The sequence below is a fragment of the Serinus canaria genome, chromosome 5 (genome assembly GCF_022539315.1).
Source record: "Serinus canaria isolate serCan28SL12 chromosome 5, serCan2020, whole genome shotgun sequence".
NCBI lineage: Eukaryota > Metazoa > Chordata > Aves > Passeriformes > Fringillidae > Serinus > Serinus canaria.
Genome location: NC_066319.1, coordinates 23,314,355 through 23,336,092, shown reverse-complemented (window position 1 = coordinate 23,336,092; position 21,738 = coordinate 23,314,355). Strand labels below are relative to the sequence as shown.

General features: G+C 41.2%; 1 protein-coding gene across 9 annotated transcripts in view; it reads left to right on the top strand.

The window, feature by feature from the left end:
- The window catches only part of MADD (MAP kinase activating death domain), a 69,388-nt gene that overhangs the window by 3,703 nt on the left and 43,947 nt on the right, over positions 1-21,738 (top strand). For 4 of the 9 annotated variants that reach the window (XM_050974810.1, XM_050974808.1, XM_050974809.1 and 1 more), the window contains exons 1-10: positions 9,056-9,076; positions 9,814-10,005; positions 12,494-13,108; positions 15,731-16,034; positions 16,396-16,527; positions 17,794-17,907; positions 18,576-18,656; positions 19,816-19,872; positions 20,609-20,787; positions 21,386-21,621. In XM_050974810.1, coding sequence (XP_050830767.1) covers positions 9,944-10,005; positions 12,494-13,108; positions 15,731-16,034; positions 16,396-16,527; positions 17,794-17,907; positions 18,576-18,656; positions 19,816-19,872; positions 20,609-20,787; positions 21,386-21,621 — 1,780 coding nt within the window. In that variant the 5' untranslated portion in view covers positions 9,056-9,076; positions 9,814-9,943. Of the gene's footprint in view, positions 1-9,055; positions 9,077-9,813; positions 10,006-12,493; positions 13,109-15,730; positions 16,035-16,395; positions 16,528-17,793; positions 17,908-18,575; positions 18,657-19,815; positions 19,873-20,608; positions 20,788-21,385; positions 21,622-21,738 lie in introns of those variants that run through there. The other 5 variants (XM_050974813.1, XM_050974812.1, XM_050974811.1 and 2 more) reach the window with 3 other exon arrangements.

The window sequence follows — 21,738 nt, the reverse complement described above, 5'->3', positions numbered from 1 at the left end:
AAACTGAGGCAGTTCTCATGCTGTGATCCCAGACACTGCAGTTAAATGAGAGACTTGTGCTTCTGGGTTGCTGTGAGAAATAATGTATCAGAGTAGCAGCAAGGAACAAGGTTTTGTGGTTTTCTCTTTCTTCTACTGCCTTCATTATTTCAAAGCAGCAGCATTCCTCAAAACAGAGCTGGTCATCATGTTGCCTTTGATGTATCCAGTAATGTTTGTCAGATATCGACTTTTTGTTTTGTTTGTAGCTAATCTCTGAACAGTTGTGACAATCAGGGAATTAACATTTGCTTTTTTTTGTACGAGGGACAAAGATACATTACTGTCAAATTTGTTATCTGATGACCTCCAGGAACTGCGAGTTATCTTTTGAGCACAGCAGCCTTTTATTTCATATCCTGTTACTTTGTCACATCTGCAAAATCAGTGCCCTGGTTGTGTCCTGCTTCCCATTATATTCTGACTAAACTTGGCAATGTCAGTATAAAACTTTTGATCACCTTCTTGCCTGGAGCTTTGACACCAGCTTCCCTGGATCTCTTCTTGCCTGGATGTCTTGTCCTTGCTCTGGAAAGGCCGTGGTGTCAGGAGATGAGGAGTTGTGCCTCTGCCTGTTTCGCTGTCATCAGCTAGCAGGAGGAGAGGAGTGCTTTTTGTGATAATTAAGAATCAAAAGATGATTACGAATCAAAATGAGTACCCACCAGAATTTGCTGCAGCCGCAAACGCTGAGCAGCTCTGCTGCTGTGTCTGTTTGCTCTTGATAAGCAGTTAAACTGCTCTGCTGGAGCCACGAGCTGGGCACGCTGCTTCTGTCCTCCAGGCCACCTGCTTTCTCCCTTCTCTCTTGTTCGTAGTCTTAAGACATGCCCAACAGGGTGGTGTTTTCCCTCCTTCCTTTGCTGTGGTGACTGCCACTGCCAGTGTCCAGAAGGTCCTCTCAGGAGCCCTTGCTCTGTCGTTGACTGGCTCCAACAGTTGCTTGGGGCGGTTCCTGTCCCTTCTTCACTCTGAGCTTGCTTCCCCCAATGTTTACGTGTGGGTGAGTCTGCCAAATGCACGCTTCTCACACCCCAGAGCTCTTGTAGAGAGAAAATGGGCTTGTCTCTTTTATTTCCTTTCAGTTTTGACCAGCTGGTACTATGATTTATCACCAAAATTAATAGTAGGATTGGTTGAGAGTAGGAATTTCTGATCTCCCACAGTGTTGATGAAGAGAAGGGGAAGGTGTGTAGAGGGAAGGATAAACAAGTAGGGGAGACAGGCTGAGTGCTTCTAATACACAAGGCAAAACAAATGTGGGGCTCTGAGTTCTGAGGTGCTAACAACAGCCAAATGACTGGATTATTTAGAGTACTTTATTTTCTGGTTCACATTATCCTGAACAGTGTTTCAGTGTTTCCACACTGGTTGTGGGCATTGCCTCTCCTCTGTCTTACAAATGGCAGTAATTTATTGTTGGGATCCCATTTGTCTGTGTGACGGATTTCCAGGAGAGAGTTGAATGTGCCTGTATCTGGTGGTGGTGATGCCATGAGTGATGTCTCCTGGCCCAGAGCTACTCACTGTGGCTGGGGGAGGTGCCGTGGCAAGGGAAAGCACTGAATAATTTAGCAGTTGCAGCTGCATCCAGCAGTTCTCTCAAATGTCACATGCTTTGTTGTTTTCTTGTTAATTATTTTATGGCTGTACATTTACACTATTTGGTTTTTGAAAAAAAAACCTTCTGGTGCCTGCATTATGGGAACTGTGGCCTACTGCTCAAATTCCCAGCAGAGGGCTGGGAATGGAAGCATCTTGTGGATGCTGGGGTCTGGGCTGCACTCGGAAGCAACACCAGGGTTTCTCAGCTCAAAACTCATTCCAAAAGCAGTTCTGGTTTGGAAAAAAAATGTAATGCTGTAGTGGTTGCAGGTGGTGTGAGGCTCATTGGGCTTGGGGGGCATTGTGTGGGCTTTGGTTTGCCCTTCCTTCCTCCCACCCCCACTCCTTGCAAAATGTTCAAGTACAGATTTGAGGATCAGTGAAAAGCTGATGAGGTAGAGAAAATGAGAAGGCTCTTGGATTTTGTGATGGTGTAGTTTCACAAGGAGGGGCAAAAAATGACAGACTTCAAAAGAGTTGGCCTTGTGTTACTGTTCTCTCATGCAAATTTCCGGAGATGATTTTTGAATAAGAGATGAATTTAAATTCAAACAGTGTAGAGCAGAAGAACTGCTCAGATTGGGAGAGGGTTTTTATGCCAGAATTGGTCCTATGATTCTGTAGTGAGTGCACAATGATCCTGCCCAGGAAGGATCACGAGAGAGATGTTTCACACAGTAAAGGAGGGGAGGAGAATAAGGTCTTTAACCTAAATTGAAGCGTGTGAAATGTTCTGTGGCTGAGGCTAAAATCTGTTATCTCCTTCCTATTAGGAAGTAGAATACTATAAAAGGGTGTGCTTTTCCTGCATTAGGTTTTTAATGATGGTTTTCCCCAAGAGTGTAATGGAGTAAAATAGATAGCAGTATTTGCATACCGTTCTTCCTCACATGCTGATCTCTTGTTGCTCATTCAAGCCCTGGTCTTGATTTTTCTTCATGGCTTTCAGGTACTACTGGTGGGTGCAGCTGTGGCTCTGTGGGGCACATGCTGCTGGAACCTCTCCTTTGCTGCTGCCTGCAAGTTCCAGTTAGGATTGTGTGTTTGTGTAAGCACACTCTGCACCTTCTTTTTGTGCCTGCACTGCATGTTTGTGGAAGCATCCTGTGGGTACCTGGGTGAGCTGATTTTGTCAGCTGTGCTTGGTAACTCAGCTTTCTGTGGGGCAAGAATGCCTCCTGATATTTGTAGTACTGGTGGATATGGCAGCTCATGAGCTGGGAGGCATTTAGCATGTTGCAGATACTGTGCTGTCATCTGGCCTGGGGCCTGCAGGTGCCAGGAGGGCTCTGTTTCAGCGCTGACTCCAGGCAGTCCTTGTGTCTGGGTGAAGCTTGTTGGTAGTGTGGGCAGTGCTGGGAGCTTTGGTAGTGGAGCAGAGGGGGTGGAGCGCTGCAGCTGCTCTATAAATATACCCGGCAGGCTGAAATCTAGGGACTAAAAGATTGGGTTGCTATGGTGATTGATCTGAATCAGATTACCTGTGGGGCTGTTCTCACAGCATGTGCATGTGTGGTGACTGTGTGATCTTGCATGTACAGCAGGCTGCTTTAGCCCAGCTTTTGGCTGAAGCAGGGAGGAGAGAGGAAGCGACACCGAAAGGCCGACATATGGCAAGGATGGGGAAATCTGTCACTATAGCAACCGGGAACCTGAATCAGTCCAGCTTCACTCCATGATACTGCAAAAAGGTTCCCATCTGTGCCATGATACTTCTGTTTGTGGAGGAATTCTGGTCATTTTCAGTCTATCTGTCAGCACCCTTGCCCATCCACTTCCATTTCGCTCTCGACAACTAATGTGGAAGCTCAAGATGCTTGGCTGTGTCAGTTCTGTTTTCAGAAGGCAAAGAGATAATATTACTTAGTAGGAAAGGAAGAAATCTTTTAATTATTGTAATTATTGAGAAGGCCTTCAAAATAAGTCTTCTTATATTGCCAAAACCTGTTTTCCCCATTCATTCTTTAATTTTCTTTTATCTGGTTTATTCCGTCCTTTCCCTCAAGATTTATCGATAGATGAAAAGTGGAAATAGTTTAGGTGCATTTGATGTTTTACCTGATTGAAGTGATACATGTGCTCCAGGGCGGATGCTTTTAGAATTTGCCTGCAGTCCTGTTCTCTACTGGGTGATTTCTTATGCTTGAAACCATCTCCATGTCATTTTGCAGAACCACCTAATCTATAACCTATGTTATAGATTAGCCATACTAGATAAATATGTCATTGTCTATTTAGGTATGCTTGCAATTCTTTGAAAATGCTCTTTCCCCCCCTCCAGAGTGCAAGTATCTTCTTAGGAGTCACAGTTTTGGCATGCACTGCTGCCTTGCCAAGGTGCATGGTAACACACAAAGCAGCTACACCAGTATAGCAAGTCCATCCAGGTCAGATTTTAGAAATTGTTCCATGTTCTGTCAGATTCTGGAGAAGGGGAAGTGTTCTCATCTCTGCTGTTGTCTGTTTCTTGTGTTAGCAGAAACACTGTAGTATCTGGGTAATAGCAATAATGAGTTTCCTAGAATGTTGCATATTTTAAAGTATCAAACTATTTGCAGTGTTTTATATAGTTGTTAGGCAGAGGAAGTGAAAAGTGGCTCATGTGAAAAGAATACTGCCTGTCTACTTCTTTAAAAGTTTAGTAGAAGCAAAAATAGCATGTGCTATACCAGAGATGTCTGGCATCATTTGAAACACACTTGGAAGAAGTGACCAAAATTTCAGTGGTAAAGATTCCATAAAGATTATTAAAATGTCTAAAGACAAAGCTACCATGAACAGTTCATACTGGGCTCCAAACCATGTTCTTTCCAGTTCAGCAGTGAGTTAAATGGAGTTCCTGCCCACACAGGTGAGGCTGGCTGGCCCTGAGCTACTCACACCTATTTCTCATAGCTTAGCAGATAGATCAAGGTGTGGGATGTGATAAAAAGAAATATAAATCAACCCAAAGGTGGGCATTAAACTCCTGGCCCTGTTTGTGTGTGTTTCAGCTCTCAGTTTAGTTCAATTGGTGAGCCTTGAGTTCACAGAAAACAATGCACTAAGGTCAGGCATAGTGGCTGTTAGAGCTGAACTCAGTACAGGCTGTCTTGGCTGAGAGTAAATAGAAATTCAGGATGTTCCAAGGAAACTAAAAATTTAGTTTTGTTTGGGCATGACTTGAAATCTGGTTTTTCACAAGGTGAAATTTCAGTGAACCATAATTTATGTGGCTTCTGTCCTATAATTTGTTCTGTCTCCTTCACAATTTCCTCTTTTTTCTCTTACAAATTAATGTCCCATGTATGCTCATTATTCAGTCAGTGTGCAAAGTGAATTGTATGATGCTGATTTATATTCTAAAGGTATCCATGCACTGGTGAACTGTGCAGTATGATCCTTTTACCGGGTAAAAGCTGCAGATAATGAAAGGAGAAGCCTTTCTGGTCCCATCTTAAAGCATGGAAGAGTTGTAGGGAAAGCAGGACTTGGCACCTTCCTGTTGGAAATTAATCTGTTGTCTTCAAACCGTTTTTGCAAGCAATGATGTAAACACCTGCCAGATATCATGCAGTTCAGTGTGAGCCTGGCCCATGAAAGCTGGGAGCCTCTGTGTGAGGAAAACAACTTCAGGTGAGTGTGGTGGGTTGTCCTTGGCTGGATGCTACTTGTCCACCAAGCCACTCTATCACACCCCTCCTCATCAGAGCAGGGATTAGAAAATAAGATGGAAAAAACCTTATGGGTAAAAGTAAAGGCAGTTTAATAAAGCAGAGATTGCATTCATGGAAGCAAAGAAGCCCAAGAAATTTTATTATCCACTTCCCAGAAGCAAGTGCTGTCCAGCCATTTCCTGGGAAGCAGAGCTTTAGTAGGCTTAGTGGTTGCTCTAGATTATAAATGTTTTAAATAATGGATTCTCTGCCTTTCTTCTCTCTCTTAAGTTTTTTCCTGAGCAGATGTCATATGGGATATCCTTCTGGTCAGTTGGGGTCAGCAGTCCTGGCTATGTCCCCTCCCAAGACTTTGCATACTCCCCAGCACTGCTGGGGGGAAGATGTTGGAGAGACAACCTTAATGCTGTGCCAGTACTTCTCAGCAGTAGCCAAAACACAGATGTGTTATCAACATCTTTCCACTTACCAGTACAGAACACATCACTGGGAGGGCTGCTGTGGGGAAAATTACTTCCATCTCAGCCAGACCCAATACAGTGACACTAGTTGTGTTAACAGTTTCTTGTATTGAAGTTATTCTCAGAATAAATTGCTTTGCTCCTCTAGATTTGTGTCTGGAATGAGAAGACTCTTAACAAAGATTGAGAACTGCAAGGGATAGATGAAATTGGATAACTGCACAACTCATTAGTCCCAACTCAACCTGGGGCTAATGCAGGGCATGGCTCTGACACAGATGACTCTAAACTGATAGAAAGTCTGCTGTGGCTCTTTCATGCTGCCCTATCCATTGTGTGCTGTGGTGCTTTTCATGAGTGTGTGTGTTTGTTTATATAGGCTTTTTCTGGGAGGACTAAAAATTGCAGAATACCATGCAGATTGTCCTCTAAGAAGTTGTGCTACAACCTGAAATGTGGGTGTTTGGGGAATTTTGAAATGCAGAGTAATGCCAATAATAGAAGTGTTTGTTGTTTTGAACACTTTTTTTCTGTCTCGAGTTACTGGTAAGCCGTGGTTTTGTGCTGGGTCTTCTCTTCTGTCTTTGTGCCTAGGCTACAGGGCCAACTTTTATTAGTGAGTATTGCTGACAGCTGCTGCAGTGTGTGGGTAGTGTTAGTTCTTACCAACCCGTTCACCAGCCATATAAGTGCTTATTTCAATTTTGGTGTTGTCTGAGACATGATCTGTTGGTGCAGTATTTTTCTGTGGTGGGCCTTCCCTTCTCTATTTTTCTTCTTTTCTAGAGTTGAAATAATAAGGAGTCTCTTCTCAAATGCTGCTTGAGGATTCAGCCTTCAAAAGACTGGTTCCAATATGTTTGCAAAGAGAGAAGACACTGCACAAGGCCTTTTCAGAGAAAGCAATGTAAAGTTAAAGCAGTTTGAGAGAGAGAAGAGGTTTTGACATAACAACCATCTCAGAGTCAAGATAATCTCTTGGTTCAGGTCCAAATTCCAACATGAAAGAGGAAAAAATGAAGTATCTCTTGGTTGTTTGATCTATTTCTGTCCTGATGTGCTTAGTCTCTAAAATCTAGGAGGATGATTGGAAGGATGATAGAGAGTCTTAGAGAGAAACTACCTCTGTATTGCCTGTAGAGGTGCTGTCTGTAGTTCTGTGATTATGCTGTGTTCAGTGTCAAGTCTTCTAGGTTCCATTAACTTCTTTCTCCTACCTTTTCTTTGTGCCTGCACAAACATTTGTGGGGCCACGTGGTGAACCAAGTAAAAGAAAAATAACCTTGTAAAAACAAAAGCAGCAAGGGAGAAGAAGGGAGGGTGTTAAGTTTAGTCTGTGTCAATTCCACTGTCTGTTTTGCCCTGTAGCTGCACAAACTCTTCTGCCAGCACAGGGAACAGAACGATACTGGCCTGAAAGGAAGCTTTTGGCAGATAGGCAGGGGGAGGCAGGACTGGGATGCCTCTTTGTGTTGCCTTATACAGATCAACTGTGGCGTCTGATTCCAAGCAGGAGTAGGAAGATGAGTTCCAGCAAATGCTGGTGCACTACTCTTCTAAGTGCTGTTATCAGCCATTGCTAGATCTCTGAAGAAGCCAGAGATTGAATAGAGGAAGGCAAAAAGCCTACACTTGGTTCTAATTCTTCTACCTCTTGCTCCAGTCCAACACTAAATCATCTTCCCAAAAAGAGCCTTTGTCCTCTTATGTCTGACTGAAACTGTTGTGTTGTTAAGTACAGTAAATCAATAAAGGTGGCTCTGGAAGCCCTGGCACAACATCTGCATCAGTCTGGTCTCCCTGGAGCTTGTGTTGCAATAGAAAGCAGAAATCACAGAAAGTGCTCAGATCTTTTTTAAAAAAATGGACAGAAACTTCAGTGTCCGATGTCAATGGGTTGTAGCTTCAGCCATTCCAGGGATATTGTAAGCTCTGCATATATTCCTTGTACTTGTATGCTCAGATATTCTTGAAATGTCATGATTTCTAAGACCTTGCTAACTCCTTTGCAGAGCTGCGACAAATATGTGAAGGAAATTACAGTCATAAGACAAATGCAGTGTGTTTTCTCCACCTTCACTGAGGGGTTGGGTAGCTTCTGGTTTTGAGGAAGAACATCTTTTATTACCACTAAGTAGCAGAATTGCCTGGAAGTCGTTCTTATAGGTTGCATTGTGATGACTTCTTGCTATCCCCTGTCTGTGACTGAGCAGTTTGTTCTTTAAAGAGTTCTGGGGAAAGCCATTTGGAAAGAAAACAGATAAAGCAGTTCTTCAAAATGGAGACAAAAAGGACCACTTGATATCCCAACTTCATTTTTTTCCTTTTGAGTTTTTCTGTGCCAAGATATTTGCAGAATATCAAGGATCAAGAGCTTTTCGAGGACAGATTCTACAATGTTTTCAATAATGTCATTAAAATGTAGAAACAGAAACTTTGCTTCCTGTGTCTGTATTTTCTCTGTTGTTCAGAGACGATAATTTACAACAATATTGCTGCTCAGAGAAGATAATTTACAGCAATATTGCTGCTCAGAGAAGATAATTCATACTGCTGTTACTTAGGACTCTACAGTAACTGTAGTTGAGGATCTACTAAAAACCTGCCACAGTTTCATGTGGGATTTTTTATGTGTGAGGCTTTAAGTTTCTTTCAGTTTATTACTCCTTTAATAGTACCTACTGACTAGTACGATTTTCTTTTTTTATATATTACAAATGTGCTTTTTAGTTCTTACTGTTGTAATGTTTTTGTGTTCTTACTGCTGTTTAGAGGGCTAATGAATAAAAATTCCCTGCTGTGTATGTGATGTGTTTACATCCTGCCTTAGGATGTAAACATGAAGTGAAATGGAAACTTTGTTCTGATTATGTCCCAGAAAGCAATACATACATTTTTTAAATATAAAATAAGTCTTGTTAAAAAATCCATTGGAATACTCAGTAAACTTCTAGAATACTCTGAGCATCTCTGAGTTTTAGAGTTTCTGAGACCTTTCAATTTCAGGAAGTTTCTGTTTTCAGGTTTGTTTCCAACACAGTAGGGAACACTGTAATGTAGAGCTGTATTCCTTTTTAAAACTTTTTTCTCCCTGTTTTTTCATGAATTCTGTGAACTATGAATAATGGGCTTGGAAAGAATTATTTTCTGGATATCTATTAAGCATGATTATTGACAAGTAGTAATGCTGCAGTATAATCTCAGGTTTGCCAAGAGGATCTTTCTATCATAAAGTACTCAGAGAAATTTGCTGCAGGAGGCATGGGTATCAAGAGTAAGGAGTGAAGTTAAACAAGATAAATGGAACTGAGTGAAGTAAGTGAAAAACTTAATATGCTTTACAAGGTGCACTTTTGCTATTGTAAGCTGCGATTCTGTAGAACTGCAGTTCTGTATCTGCCCAGAAAAGGTGTTAGAGATCATAGTCTTTGGGAATTGTGTGCTGACAGCCATTTGCAGGTTTGGGATGGTGGGATGCATTTTATCAAATTGGATTTCTGGTGCTACCCCTTCTTCAGTTGTTCTGCTTATCCCATAGCTAAAGTTCAGATTGTGGTTTTTTTCCTTCAGTCTTTGCCGTTTGAAGCTCCCTTCCCAAGCCCTCTCGAGATCTTATGGATTTGCCTAAGCAGCACACAAACCATTTAATGAGTAGCTCTTTGCTAGTGGTAGGCAGCTTTGTTGGTTTGTGTTCGCCCTTAGAACAGAATCATTGCATCATTTACATTGGAAGAGACCTCTAATATTTTTGGAATTTCAGATGAATTGATTGAATTCTTTCTTCAACCAAAGAATTAATGGTTGAAGTTGAGATGATCGACTCCAACCATGAATTCTTGAGATACTCTTGTACTTTTTTGTGTGTTTTTCATCTCTCTGCTTTTGTGGGCATATGGCTGTGTTTTTATACTCATGAAGATAGAGATTGTGGATGACCATGACTGCACTGAACATTGAAGCTTTTTGGGAATATAATTAAGGTCATTAAGTTGCTTGTATGTATTCAATATTCTTGGTTGTGCTTTTGACACTCTTGCTTTTCTTGGTTATAGATTGGACTTGGCAGACTGTTCCGAGCAGATTCTGTTCCCCAGAGCAGCGATCACGGCTGATGGGATAACTGACCACTGGATCAATGAACAGGAATTCCTTGAGATGACATAGGGAGGGGCATCGAGGACAATGGTGCAGAAAAAGAAAATCTGCTCTCGGCTACTTGACTATCTTGTGATCATTGGAGCCAGGTAATGTGAAACAGTCTCAGCAGAACTTTTTCTTGGGCAGTAGACTGGGGATAAATAGCCTTGCATCCAGTGATGAAGCCTTCCTGATGCTCAGGAATTGCTGTCTGAAATGTGTGCAGAATGCCCCCCTAAGGGGAGCACCTACTTGAGCCAGGACACTTTTGAAAGATACTAGTGTAGTCAGAGTTTTTACCTTGTGGTCCTTAGACTTCCTTCCAAGGGTCTGCAGAGACTGACTAAGAAAAGCTAATTTAACTATCACTGTCTGGTAGTCTTTGTGTCTGAGCTTTGCTTCTACTGGCATCAGGACAGAGGGATTCACAAATTGAAAACACTGAAAGCTTAATACAAGTAAAATATAAGTTTTCTACTACTTTTATTACTAGTAATGAGCTAGTAGTAGAATAATACTACTTTTCCAGCTTTTGAAATGTAGTCTAAAAACTCAGTTAAAAAAAAATCTGAAACTTGCTTTACTTGGCCGTTTCTCCCTCTAATACTTTTTTATCCTCACAAGAATGACACGAATGCTTTCTGGTTTTAAAGACTTATCAATAGATAAAATGTTATGCATATTTACTTAAAGCACATATGAAATGTAGGGTTGATGTGTTCTCTTTGTCAAACATAAAGGTACTCAATAAATGTTATTTTTTCCTTATTCAAAGTTTATGCAGCAGCTTTCTGCAAATTCTATGTAATGGGTGTATGCCAAAGTCTACTTTGCTTACATTTCTAAATATCAGTGGTTCATGTATATCAACCTGTTGCTGTACCTCTTGCTTTCTTTTCAGAATACTTTGAATGCAGTATTTAAATAGACTGAGTGGAGGAAATTACAAAATCCTGACTAATAGTTATTATTGCATTTTATGGATCGAATACTGTAATAGTTTATTACTTCTTACTGTCTGTAGAAAAACAACCAAATTTTCTATATGTGTGTCACCAGCTAAGAAGAGGAGGGAGAAAAATCTTAGCTGCCTCCTCCAGTGAAGCTTATAGTGTCTGGTGTTCTCACTTGGAAATTTGCTACTATCACTTCTGGACTCCTACAGTTCTCTTGCTTTTTGCCAGCCTGTGCTGGTTAGGCTGCTACTGCTGTCTTGTTTGGCACTTTGGCAAATGCCTACGATGAAAGATGGAGATGACTGAAACAGCCTCTCCTACAAAGCTCTTAGGAGCTCCATGTGGCCTTTACTGTGACATCTTGTTATCCACTGTGCACAAACAGCAATACTTTTTGGAACTGTTGGGTTCAAGCTTTCTCAGTGTCTGAGAAAACTCTGTCCTTGTAGCTAATGTTACAGCAAAGGCACGAAGTGGTGATATATGCACTCGTACTTTGTTGATGTCATTTTTTGGACCATTTGCTGCCAAATAGACTCTCTAAATAGTACCAGCATTATTTGACATTTGTTTTTCAGCAGATGATGCATTAGTTGTGTCCATTAACATATAAAAGCATTTTAGTGTTTCTCTTTTTTTCATACGGTATTTCCCTATCTAACTTTATAGGCAGTATAAATCTTGTTACCAATATTATTATGAAAGCATATTTACTTGTTTTAAATAAAATATTAGTTTGGAAGAATTAGTCAGCAGAGCTATTTACACCAATGATTTTCTTTTGTAAATTGTGAGCATTCTATTACTACTTGTTTGAATTTTTTCACATTTCTTACATTAGAAAAGCAAGTGTCATTTGTATTTTGAAATAAGCAAAAGTGTAATAACTTGAAAGAATCTAGTGGAAAATTAGGAAACAACAGTATTGCCTTTCTGTCTTCATGTTTCTGTAGTGATTTGTAGTCTGAAGATTAGTGAGTCACAGTGGTAAACAGCTGTGCATATTACCATGCAGTTTTTATATAAATTACACTTTAAATCCCAATCTGAAAATCAAACACGTATGTTTGTGTGGTTGCTAGAACTTTTTAATGAAAGTGGTTTTGGGATGACGTCCATATCCCTCCAATGTTCATCTGATTGTAAATTCTTGCTTTCCCAGTTAGGAATTGATACTGCATTTCTCATTTAATTTTTCATCTTGTTCATAAATGGCTGAAATCTAGGAGCTTTTCCTTTGACTGTGTATTTGGAGAGGGACAATGTGTTCCCTACTGAAGTGTTGCCCAGAGACCTGTGCAGTTAAATTCATTTTGAAAGTCAAAGTCAGAGCAACATGACAATACAGTATTCTCCTGGGAACAACGTATTCCTGGAAGGCCTTTTCTTAATCAGATTTGAACAGGATCCTTGCTAATGACTGTATAGACTTAAACTTCTTTTCTGAACCTTTCTGCCTTGTGCTGTGAGTGAGCTTTGTGGCAAGTGACTGAGAAGCTGCGCTTTCTATAGGCAGCAGGGAAGAGTGGGAACAAAGATGAAGTTGAGTCCACAGGCTCCTGACACATTAGTAGGAAGTTCCCAAAAATATTTATTATTGGTCACCTGTGTATGTGGTTTTTTGTTTTCTTCTTCGTAGGCACCCAAGCAGCGACAGTGTTGCTCAGACTCCTGAGCTGCTGCGGCGTTACCCTCTGGAAGACCACGCAGACTTTCCTCTCCCGCCTGACGTCGTGTTCTTCTGCCAGCCAGAAGGATGCCTGAGCGTGCGGCAGAAGCGCATGAGCTTCCGCGATGACACTTCCTTCGTGTTCACCCTCACAGACAAGGACACGGGGGTCACTCGCTATGGAATCTGCGTCAACTTCTACCGCTCCTTCCAGAAGCGAGTACCCAAGGAGAAGGGGGAAGGCACGGGCGGGCATCGAGCTCGAGAGGGACAGAAGATCCCTAAATCTGGGGATGCATTAGCCCCCCAGGAGGAAGGGGGCACTGAGAGTTCAGAGAGTGGTTCCTCACTGCAGGCCCCCAGTGCGGAGTCTACCCCTGACGTGAATCGATCTCCGCGCAGCAAGCGCCTGGCCAAAGGCAGCCATCGCTCTCGGAACAGCACTCTGACTTCTCTGTGCATCCTTAGTCATTATCCCTTCTTTTCCACCTTCCGTGAGTGTCTGTACACCCTCAAGAGACTTGTGGACTGCTGTAGCGAGAGACTGTTGGGCAAGAAGCTGGGAATTCCACGTGGGGTGCAGAGGTATGTTGAGAGGGAAGAACTTTCCCTCCTACTTTTTGTGTTCAGTGCTGCAATTTATCTGCACAGTAAATCGTGCTGCAGTTTATTTTGCAATTTATTTTTTATTTTTGCAACACCAAGGGCTGGCCTTTTTTCACTGTTTTAACCCAGGTTCACAGTAGGAAAAGGAAATTTTTATAACAATTTCTTTAAAACTTCCCTCTCCAATTCTGTAATCTGGTATGATTTTAATTTTTGATGCACCTAAGGAGGCACTACCCTTCTGAGGACTGAAGCTGAGTGCTCATGCTGCTACTGTTGCTTTGGCATTTAAGCTCTGTGGCAGTATATGTCAGGATGATTCTCTGGGAAATTAGAAGCAGCCAAGAAATAACAGAGAGAACTTCTACTTGGGGCAGGAGGGAAATGATGAAAATGTGCTTAACAAGCTTATGAAACAGCCTGAACTTCAGCGTGGGAGAGAAAAGACTGGAGAAGCAGGATCAGCTGAAATAGGTCAAAGTACAATATTTGAAGGAGAGTGGGAAGAGAGGTAGAAAACAAAGTAGTTGTCTAGGAAACATGGGAATTGTTGTTGGTAGCAGCAAATTGACAGGAACTTGGTGTATATTTAATATAATGTAGGAATCTCAATGTATCTGCTGTTGTAGCGTTGAGTATGTGACAGAAGCTGTTGCTCTGTAGGATATGGAAGGAGCCTTTATGTATTTTCAGCCAAGGATGTGTATCTGTGCTGTTGTTCCTGACACTTTTGTTCTGGGATGGTGTTTTCCTTTCCAATGTGCTAACTGGATAGAAAAAGTATGAAATTAATCTCTGGAGAAGCAGGGGATTATCTCAACAGTTTGAGGGACAGGACTGTGAGACAGTACGTAATGTGAGTTTACTAGCTTGGTACACTCCAAATTGAACTTGTCAAAAGTGAAAAATGACAGGATTATAATTATTGTAATTTTTATCTTTATAAACTCTTTATGTTTTGCATGAAATGGAAATGTCCCATTTATAGAGCAGTGGCCTACTTCTTGGGCTACTGCCCTGGAATAGTTCTAGGAGACTGTTCTGGGCTATTATGACTGCTTTCTGCATTAGCAGATTTATCACTTGAATCCACTGATGGAGAATAATTTATTTTGTCAGAGCAAAACTTCTCCCCCCAGTGGAAATACGTGTTAAGGAATGTTATTTTGTCACTTGGTTTAGCCTGATAATTATTGAGGGAAAAACACCCCTCTGAATTTAATGATTTTCCTCAATTTGTTGTTTGAATGACAAGTGATATTTGAAAAATTTGCTCTTATTGGGCATAATTCTTAAAGAGAATAATTAAGTGATGGATGGAGGATAGCAAGAGACAGAATATCAAGCCTGTGTCTCTGGGAAAAGTAAAGCAACAGGTTTGAATTACCATGTGGTTTGTAGTGGTGACCTGGAAGAGTAGAATAGTTTTGAAGTGGTGGCATAATAAAGGTGAAACTGAACCCTTACAGCTGGCAAAAGGTGGAGCACACTTCTTAGCAGCCTAATGTCTTATGCATGACAAGTCGCTGAAGGAAGAGTGGAGGATGAGAAGCATCACAGTTCCTGAGAGGTGTATCATGTACTCAGTGTAATCTCAAATTGCCCTAATTTTGAGCATCCAAATTTCAATCATTCTGTTTTTGTGAAGCCTCCAGTGTTATAATTTTTTTCCTTTTCGTTGTTTTTTTTTTAAAGTTGTGAACTGTAAGATAGAACCTCCAACCGGAACCCATAGTGTTCTAGAGGATCTGTTCCAGTAACTCAAGATATTTATCAGGCTGCAGTTATTTGGAGAATGAATACAGAAGGATGCAGCCTTCACTGTGCTACAGGGTAAAGGGCTGAAGTGGACAAGACTCTCTGCTTCCCTTGTCAGACCCAGTTTTGAGTTGTGAAGCTCTGAAGGCCGTGAGCAATGCTGTACATGCTTTTTGGCCAGCCGGTCTGTGAGCTGCAAGTTTGCAGATCTCCACACCCTAAGCTGGCAAACTTGTTGCTTGTTTTGCTAAGGTACCTAAATGTTTTCTACTCAGCTTTCAGAGATTTAGCTGAAACAGATCCATTTTTCCCTTGAGTTATTCAGCTCTTAGGAATGATGCATTGCAATTTAGGACAGAATGATGAAGGGTATTTTATCATGCAAAAACATCTCGGAGATCTTGGATATGGCATATTTTTATTATCTCAGGTTTAATTCCTGTTCTTGCAAAGGTTTGTAGACTGCTAGAAGCAGAGTCCTGCAGTCAGTCTGTTGCAGTTCTGGATGAGATAGGAGAGTATCCTGTGTGCCCACTGAATTTCAAGCATGAGGGTGATGAGAGTTCTTCAGAGATCTGGACCTGACTGAATCCTTTAAATGTGTGAGTGAAGTCTGAAGTGACATACTTGTGTTGATTCCTGCCACAGAAAGTGTTATTATTCTTCCTCACACTGTGGGTTGTGTCAGTATGAATGCCTATCTTCTGTTTCTTTGTATGATCAAAGGTTTGTTAGTTGCCTCTTTTAATCCTTGGTGGATCTCCCCTTTCTCTGGAAGAGCCTTGCAGAATGGCTGTCAAGTGAAGTTCTTGGAGTGTTAACCTTGCCCTTCTCCCTGTCCAGGGACACAATGTGGAGGATTTTCACAGGCTCTCTCCTGGTGGAAGAGAAGTCTAGCGCCTTGCTTCACGACTTGCGGGAGATCGAGGCTTGGATATACCGGCTGCTCCGCTCCCCGATGCCCGTTGCTGGGCAGAAGCGGGTGGATGTGGAAGTCTTGCCACATGAGCTGCAGCCAGCTTTGACCTTTGCTCTTCCTGATCCATCCCGCTTCACTTTGGTGGATTTTCCATTACATCTGCCTTTGGAGTTATTGGGAGTGGATGCCTGCCTGCAGGTGCTGACCTGCATCCTTCTGGAGCACAAGGTAAGAAAGGAAGATCATTGATCTTTGATAAGTATGTAGGAAGTTCTGCTCTCTTCAAAACCAGGGTAGGCTGGATGTGTAGAACAGCTGTCTCTCTGGACTCCCTGGAATGAGTTTTGTCTGTGGAGGATGAGGGGAATAAATAGTTCCTTCTGAGGTTCCTGTTTTGAAAAGTTCTGTTCCCACTCAAAAAAAACACCCAAAGCTTGTTTTCAGACAGTTTAGTGGAGGGTTACCCAGTTCACAGCCATTGAATTTCAGTCTGCGGAGATCCCAAAATCTGTGGTCTTTGTATACACTTGAGGGGAGTATTAGAAGTGAATGGTTGCTGCAGTGCTAATGGGAGTTTCTTTGGTTGCAGGTTGTATTGCAGTCCCGAGATTATAATGCACTTTCAATGTCTGTGATGGCCTTTGTGGCCATGATCTACCCACTGGAGTACATGTTCCCAGTGATCCCTCTGCTTCCCACCTGCATGGCCTCTGCAGAACAGGTACATATTTTTCCTTTATTGGTCTTTCACAAAAGATGTTTCTGTGATGTCTAAAATTCATATAGTTGTAGTCCTTTTTACATTCACCATCTTTTCAGAGATTGTATCAAAGTCTGCTTTGCAAAGAACATTGCTTGAGTGTGACTATTCAAATCATAGGTAACACCATTTATGTAGGATATCTTCAGAGCACGTTCAGTGAATAGAATGATTCAAAGCAGTAGTTCACAAACAATGGACTGAATGACCATAGATTGACAATATTATTATGATATTTACGCCCTTCCCCCTCTAAATTGAGTATTAAAATTTGTTGAGGAGGGTCCAGAGTAATATTTAAGGATGCCTGAGGGCTCTTTAATTCAGAGTTCAGAAATTATTGCATGCAATCTCAGAAATATGAAGTGTTGTTTAGCTTCAGCTGGGAGCCTGGGTTTTGCCAATAGTCAGTTATTTGCAGGAGCTCATTATTCTGCTTGGAAAGATAGAATTCAAGCCATCTTACTACTTTAGTGCTATCCTGCAACTGATGCTGTATATTTGTTCTTGTGCCACTCCTTGGAGGGGACCAGCAGTTCTAGATTAAAAGAATAAACTAGCTTCCCAAGCCACTGGTCTCAAGCTGCTAGTTGATTTAAACCTTTTTCCTAGTTGATTTAAACGTTTTTCCTCTGCTCATTGCCTTGTCAGAAGCAACCTGAATTTCCCCCTAAGTTTTCCACATGCATCTGAAAAAATGTGTCTATCCTGTACTTCTTAGAGATGTTATTATTTTGAAACCAAACTACCACTATGAGCAGAAGGGTAAAGTCCTTGAATGAGCCTATTTACAATGGCACGGATTCAGTCTGAGCTGAGGATGTATTCATCCATGACTTCCTGCTTTTCAACTTAGGCTGTTACTCTGAACCTTTTTTTTTTTTTTTTTTTAGGACCATGATAAACATGGCAAGCTGTTTGCAAAGAGCTGTGTAGTAGCCATATAAATTATGTCCTGGGTGGCAGTGGGACATGAAACATGGGAGATGGAAATGTATTTTCTCCTAGATGAAAATTGAGGCTTTCTGAGCAGGAGCTTTTTTCTTTTTTTAATAATTTTTTTATTTTAATTTTTAATACTTCCATTGCATGGCATTACTTATTTATCAATGCATTTTGTGTTGTCTACTCTGCTATAAACATACTGTAGTCAATAAATAAATTTGGGAAGAACATGGTCATATCAAATACAGATCTTGTCCTTAGTAAAGTTTGTCTTTCTCTCAGTTGCTTCTAGCCCCTACACCTTACATCATCGGTGTTCCAGCAAGTTTCTTCCTTTACAAACTGGATTTTAAAATGCCTGATGATGTATGGCTTATTGACCTGGATACCAATAGGGTAAGTGGCACCCATAAGAAGCTGTGGCTTTGTTTCCATTAGCTGTGTACTGTCACCAGTGCAACCACTGAGAATTTAGTAATGCCTGGCCTCAGTCTGCCTTTGCCAGTCCCATCTTAAACTTTAGGATTCCGTTCCTTGTTGTGTCTCAAGGTCCCCATGTCTTTAGCATTAGGCATCCTTTTTCAGTTAATTGACCTGGCTATATCATTAGAAGGTGAATCCTCAAGTAAATGGTAGAACTTTCTTCCTGACTAATTGTCAGACTGGCTTATAGCCCTACTTAAGAAACCCAGTCTGTTAAGAACCTTCCCACAGGTTGTCATGGTTCAAGTGGGGCTATGTATCTCACTTTCTACAAGGGTGTGAGCAAGGCTAATTTAAAGAAAATGTGAATAACATCATTGACTGGATGGAAAGTGTGGGTTGATTCAAATTTCTTGTTTTTGAGGTAAATTATAAAGTTACTCCATTGTTTATTATATTGTAAATAATAGCAACCTTAAAGAAGTGAAGAGCAGGTGTCTGTCTGAGACTGAAGTTTTTTATTTCTTATTTTCCTTTTGTGTCTTTTATTCCTTGTTGTCTGGAGTGCTGGAGATTCTCGGGATTCTGTTTTGGAAATTACTACAGCTGGGGAATTTTTAGTCTGTTGTGCTTAATTCCAGGTGATTGTTCCCACAAATGCAGAATCTTTGCCAGCACTGCCAGAACCAGAAGCTTCAGAGCTGAAAAAGCATCTGAAACAGGTAATATGCACTTTGGGAACAGGACTCAGATGCAGCAGAATGTAGCATATGTAGTGTTGCCTAGTCTTTTGTTAGAGTGAATAAGAATGCAAGTCAGTGAATGTAAAGCTGAAATGTCCCTGTACACAACAGGTGGTTTTTTATTTGTTGTTTGAGGCCAACTTGTTTCCAGTCGATGCAGAAAGTTCCAGATTCTTCCTTTATGTTTGCCATGTGGGCTTTAAACTCTGACTTGACCATCCAGCTAAGATCATCTTTGTTTCCCCTCCATTCACACATCTGTGTGTGAAGTGTCAGTCTCTCCTCTCAGGTCCTGCTAAGCCATTAATCAGCTTGGGTCATCCTGGCTGATCGTGTCAAGCAGGTTTTATCTCTTTATTTCTGTTTTCCTTATGCACGCTGCATGCAGTATCTAAAGGTAAAGTGTGTTACTAATGTGATGAGGTTTGCCCTTTCTCTTTCCTCATAGACCAGGAGAGCAAAGTGTGTAACCTCTCTGATATCCCAGTACCTGCTGTCAGCACAGATGGAAGTGATATATTGCCTGGAGTTTTGTTAGATCAACCTTCCCCCCACTGCTGCCTCACCCCCTTGCAATTTCAGGCACTATTTAGCAAAACTTTCTCACTAGTGCAAAGGTAAACTCAAGTATCAGAAGAACAAATTACAGTTTTTTGAAGACATATTTAAAATTCTCAGAGTGTTCACCCAAATTCAGCTTACATTCCCTGTGTGTTCCTATGGACATTGTTATTAAGGGTTGGTCATTGGCAAAGGAGTTCTGCTGTATAAAGCACACAAACTGTGGCCCACATTATTAAGGTTAACACTTCTATGTGCCTTTGGTTCTTAGAGTCAATAAATGAATTTCAGGATATCTGCTTTTAAACTGCTGTAGAAAGTTCTTAGCTGCATCATTAAGGACAACAGGCTTGCCTGTTTCCAAAGTGGCCAGATATGAATGTTTGGGGGTGGGGCAGTTACACCTCTTCCCTAAGATGTGTCTATTTTGTGGTCCGTTTCGTTTTCCTCTCATTTGTGATATTTGGTAGTAATAGATATTTTTTTTCCTTCCATCTGTTTCTCTGTGGTCATGTGTTCGTCTTGGCTCTGATGGGCTGCTGTGGTGTTATCATATGATCTTCCATCTTGCCTCCAGTGTCTGGTTAGCATGACTGCAATCACTCAGAAACAGCTGCTCACTCCTGACAACAAGGTTCTTTATTTTATTCTTTTCCCCTCAATTTTCCATTTTTCCCCTTTCCTTTGGAGTTTTTTTTTGTTTGTTTCTTTCTTTGTTTTGGTTTTATATATTTATTTATTTTTTAAGTGAAAAGATGAAGCCTCAGTGGCAAATGGGAAAAATGAGGAAGATTTAGGATAGGTCTGATTCTCCACTTGTGCTGCTCCTTGAAGATTTTATGAGGGTTGAAGTGGTAACTTTATGGACAGATGAAGGCTTCATTCCAATGGAAAGTGGAGGTTTTCAGGGATAAAGCAGATGTTTGTGCAGAGGTGTCTCCACATTTTCCTGGAATATCAAATTACTGGTTGAATAGCCACCTTTTAGGGCAAATTTCAAGGCCTTTAATTCCCAAGATGTATTCAAATTACACATGGAAATAACTCTACAAGCAGTAGAGTTATGCAGTGCCATACTACTAGTGGTCCAGTTAGGACTATCTGTTTTCATGTCATGAATGATCTAGCAAAGTGGAATTCTGTGCTAGTCCTTGACTGCCTCCAGAACTGTTTCAGCATTGAGGAGATCATTTTGACAATCAGCATAAAGGAGAGCCTGGAGATACTTGTTGACTCAGCGTGGAGGTGGTTTAAGAGGAATTAATGGAGCATGCATAATTGTTGCAATTGCCTAGAGGGCAGGGTAGCTCTGATCATTTGTTCCTTAAATAACTGTTCTTGCTGAATGTGTGCATAATGTCCTTCAATAGGCCCTGGCCAGCATGAGCCTGAATACTCAGCCCATTCTTAATCTAGAGAAGTTTCATGAGGGGCAGGAGGTGCCTCTGCTGCTGGGAAGACCACAGAATGATTTGCAGTCTACTCCCTCCACAGAATTCAACCCTTTGATTTATGGAAATGATGTGGACTCTGTTGATGTGGCTACCAGGTGAGGCGTAACAGGCAGGTGGCATTGAGTCTTCATAAAAGTTTGCGCTTGAGGGCAACACAAACATTTCCGTGGGTGAAACAGCATCTGTCAGGTACTATTGTAGATTCTCCTTGACATCATGTGGGGAAAAAGAGCAGTAATTACAGTGTTTATCTCATATCTATTACCTGCATGAACATAACTGTGTATCTTGAGGGGGTGTTTTGCTTCTTGAATTTTCCTATAGATCATCCACTTTACCTGGATTTGTCAGTCTGATATTGTATCCTCAGCTTAAATCACAGACCTTAACTACAGAAAAAAATACCTGGGGACTTAGTTGTTACCTCAGCTAGTAGAAACAGGAATGTTACCCTTCACTGAGTGGGTGTTTGTGTTAAGATGGTGAGTTAGAACAAAGTGGTTTCTTGGGTTTTGGTTTGTTTGGATTTTTCTTTTACCTTTTGCAAGACAGCTGTTTTCTAAGAAGAGTTATGTTACCATTCTTCAAAGGTTTGAAACGTTGTCAATGGCATACCTTTTAAGGGCTCTCTTTATTCTTTTTTTGTTATGCTCTGTGTTTTTATCTAATGTATTGTTCTCTGTTTCTTTTTAGGGTTGCTATGGTGAGATTCTTCAACTCACCAAATGTTTTGCAAGGTTTCCAAATGCATACTCGCACTCTTCGCCTCTTCCCACGACCAGTGGTAGCCTTCCAGGCAAATTCTTTTCTTGCCTCTAGGCCCAAGCAAACACCTTTTGCAGATAAGCTTTCCAGAACACAGGCAGTAGAATACTTTGGAGAGTGGTCACTCAACCCTACTAATTATGCTTTCCAAAGAATTCATAACAGTAAGTGTTGGTCTTGCCTTTCCTGCACTTGGATGTAATGCAGGAGCTTAAAAACCAAACATTCTAGGGCAGGATTTAATTTTATACCGTATTAGTCCTGCTGGGGAGGGAAATCTA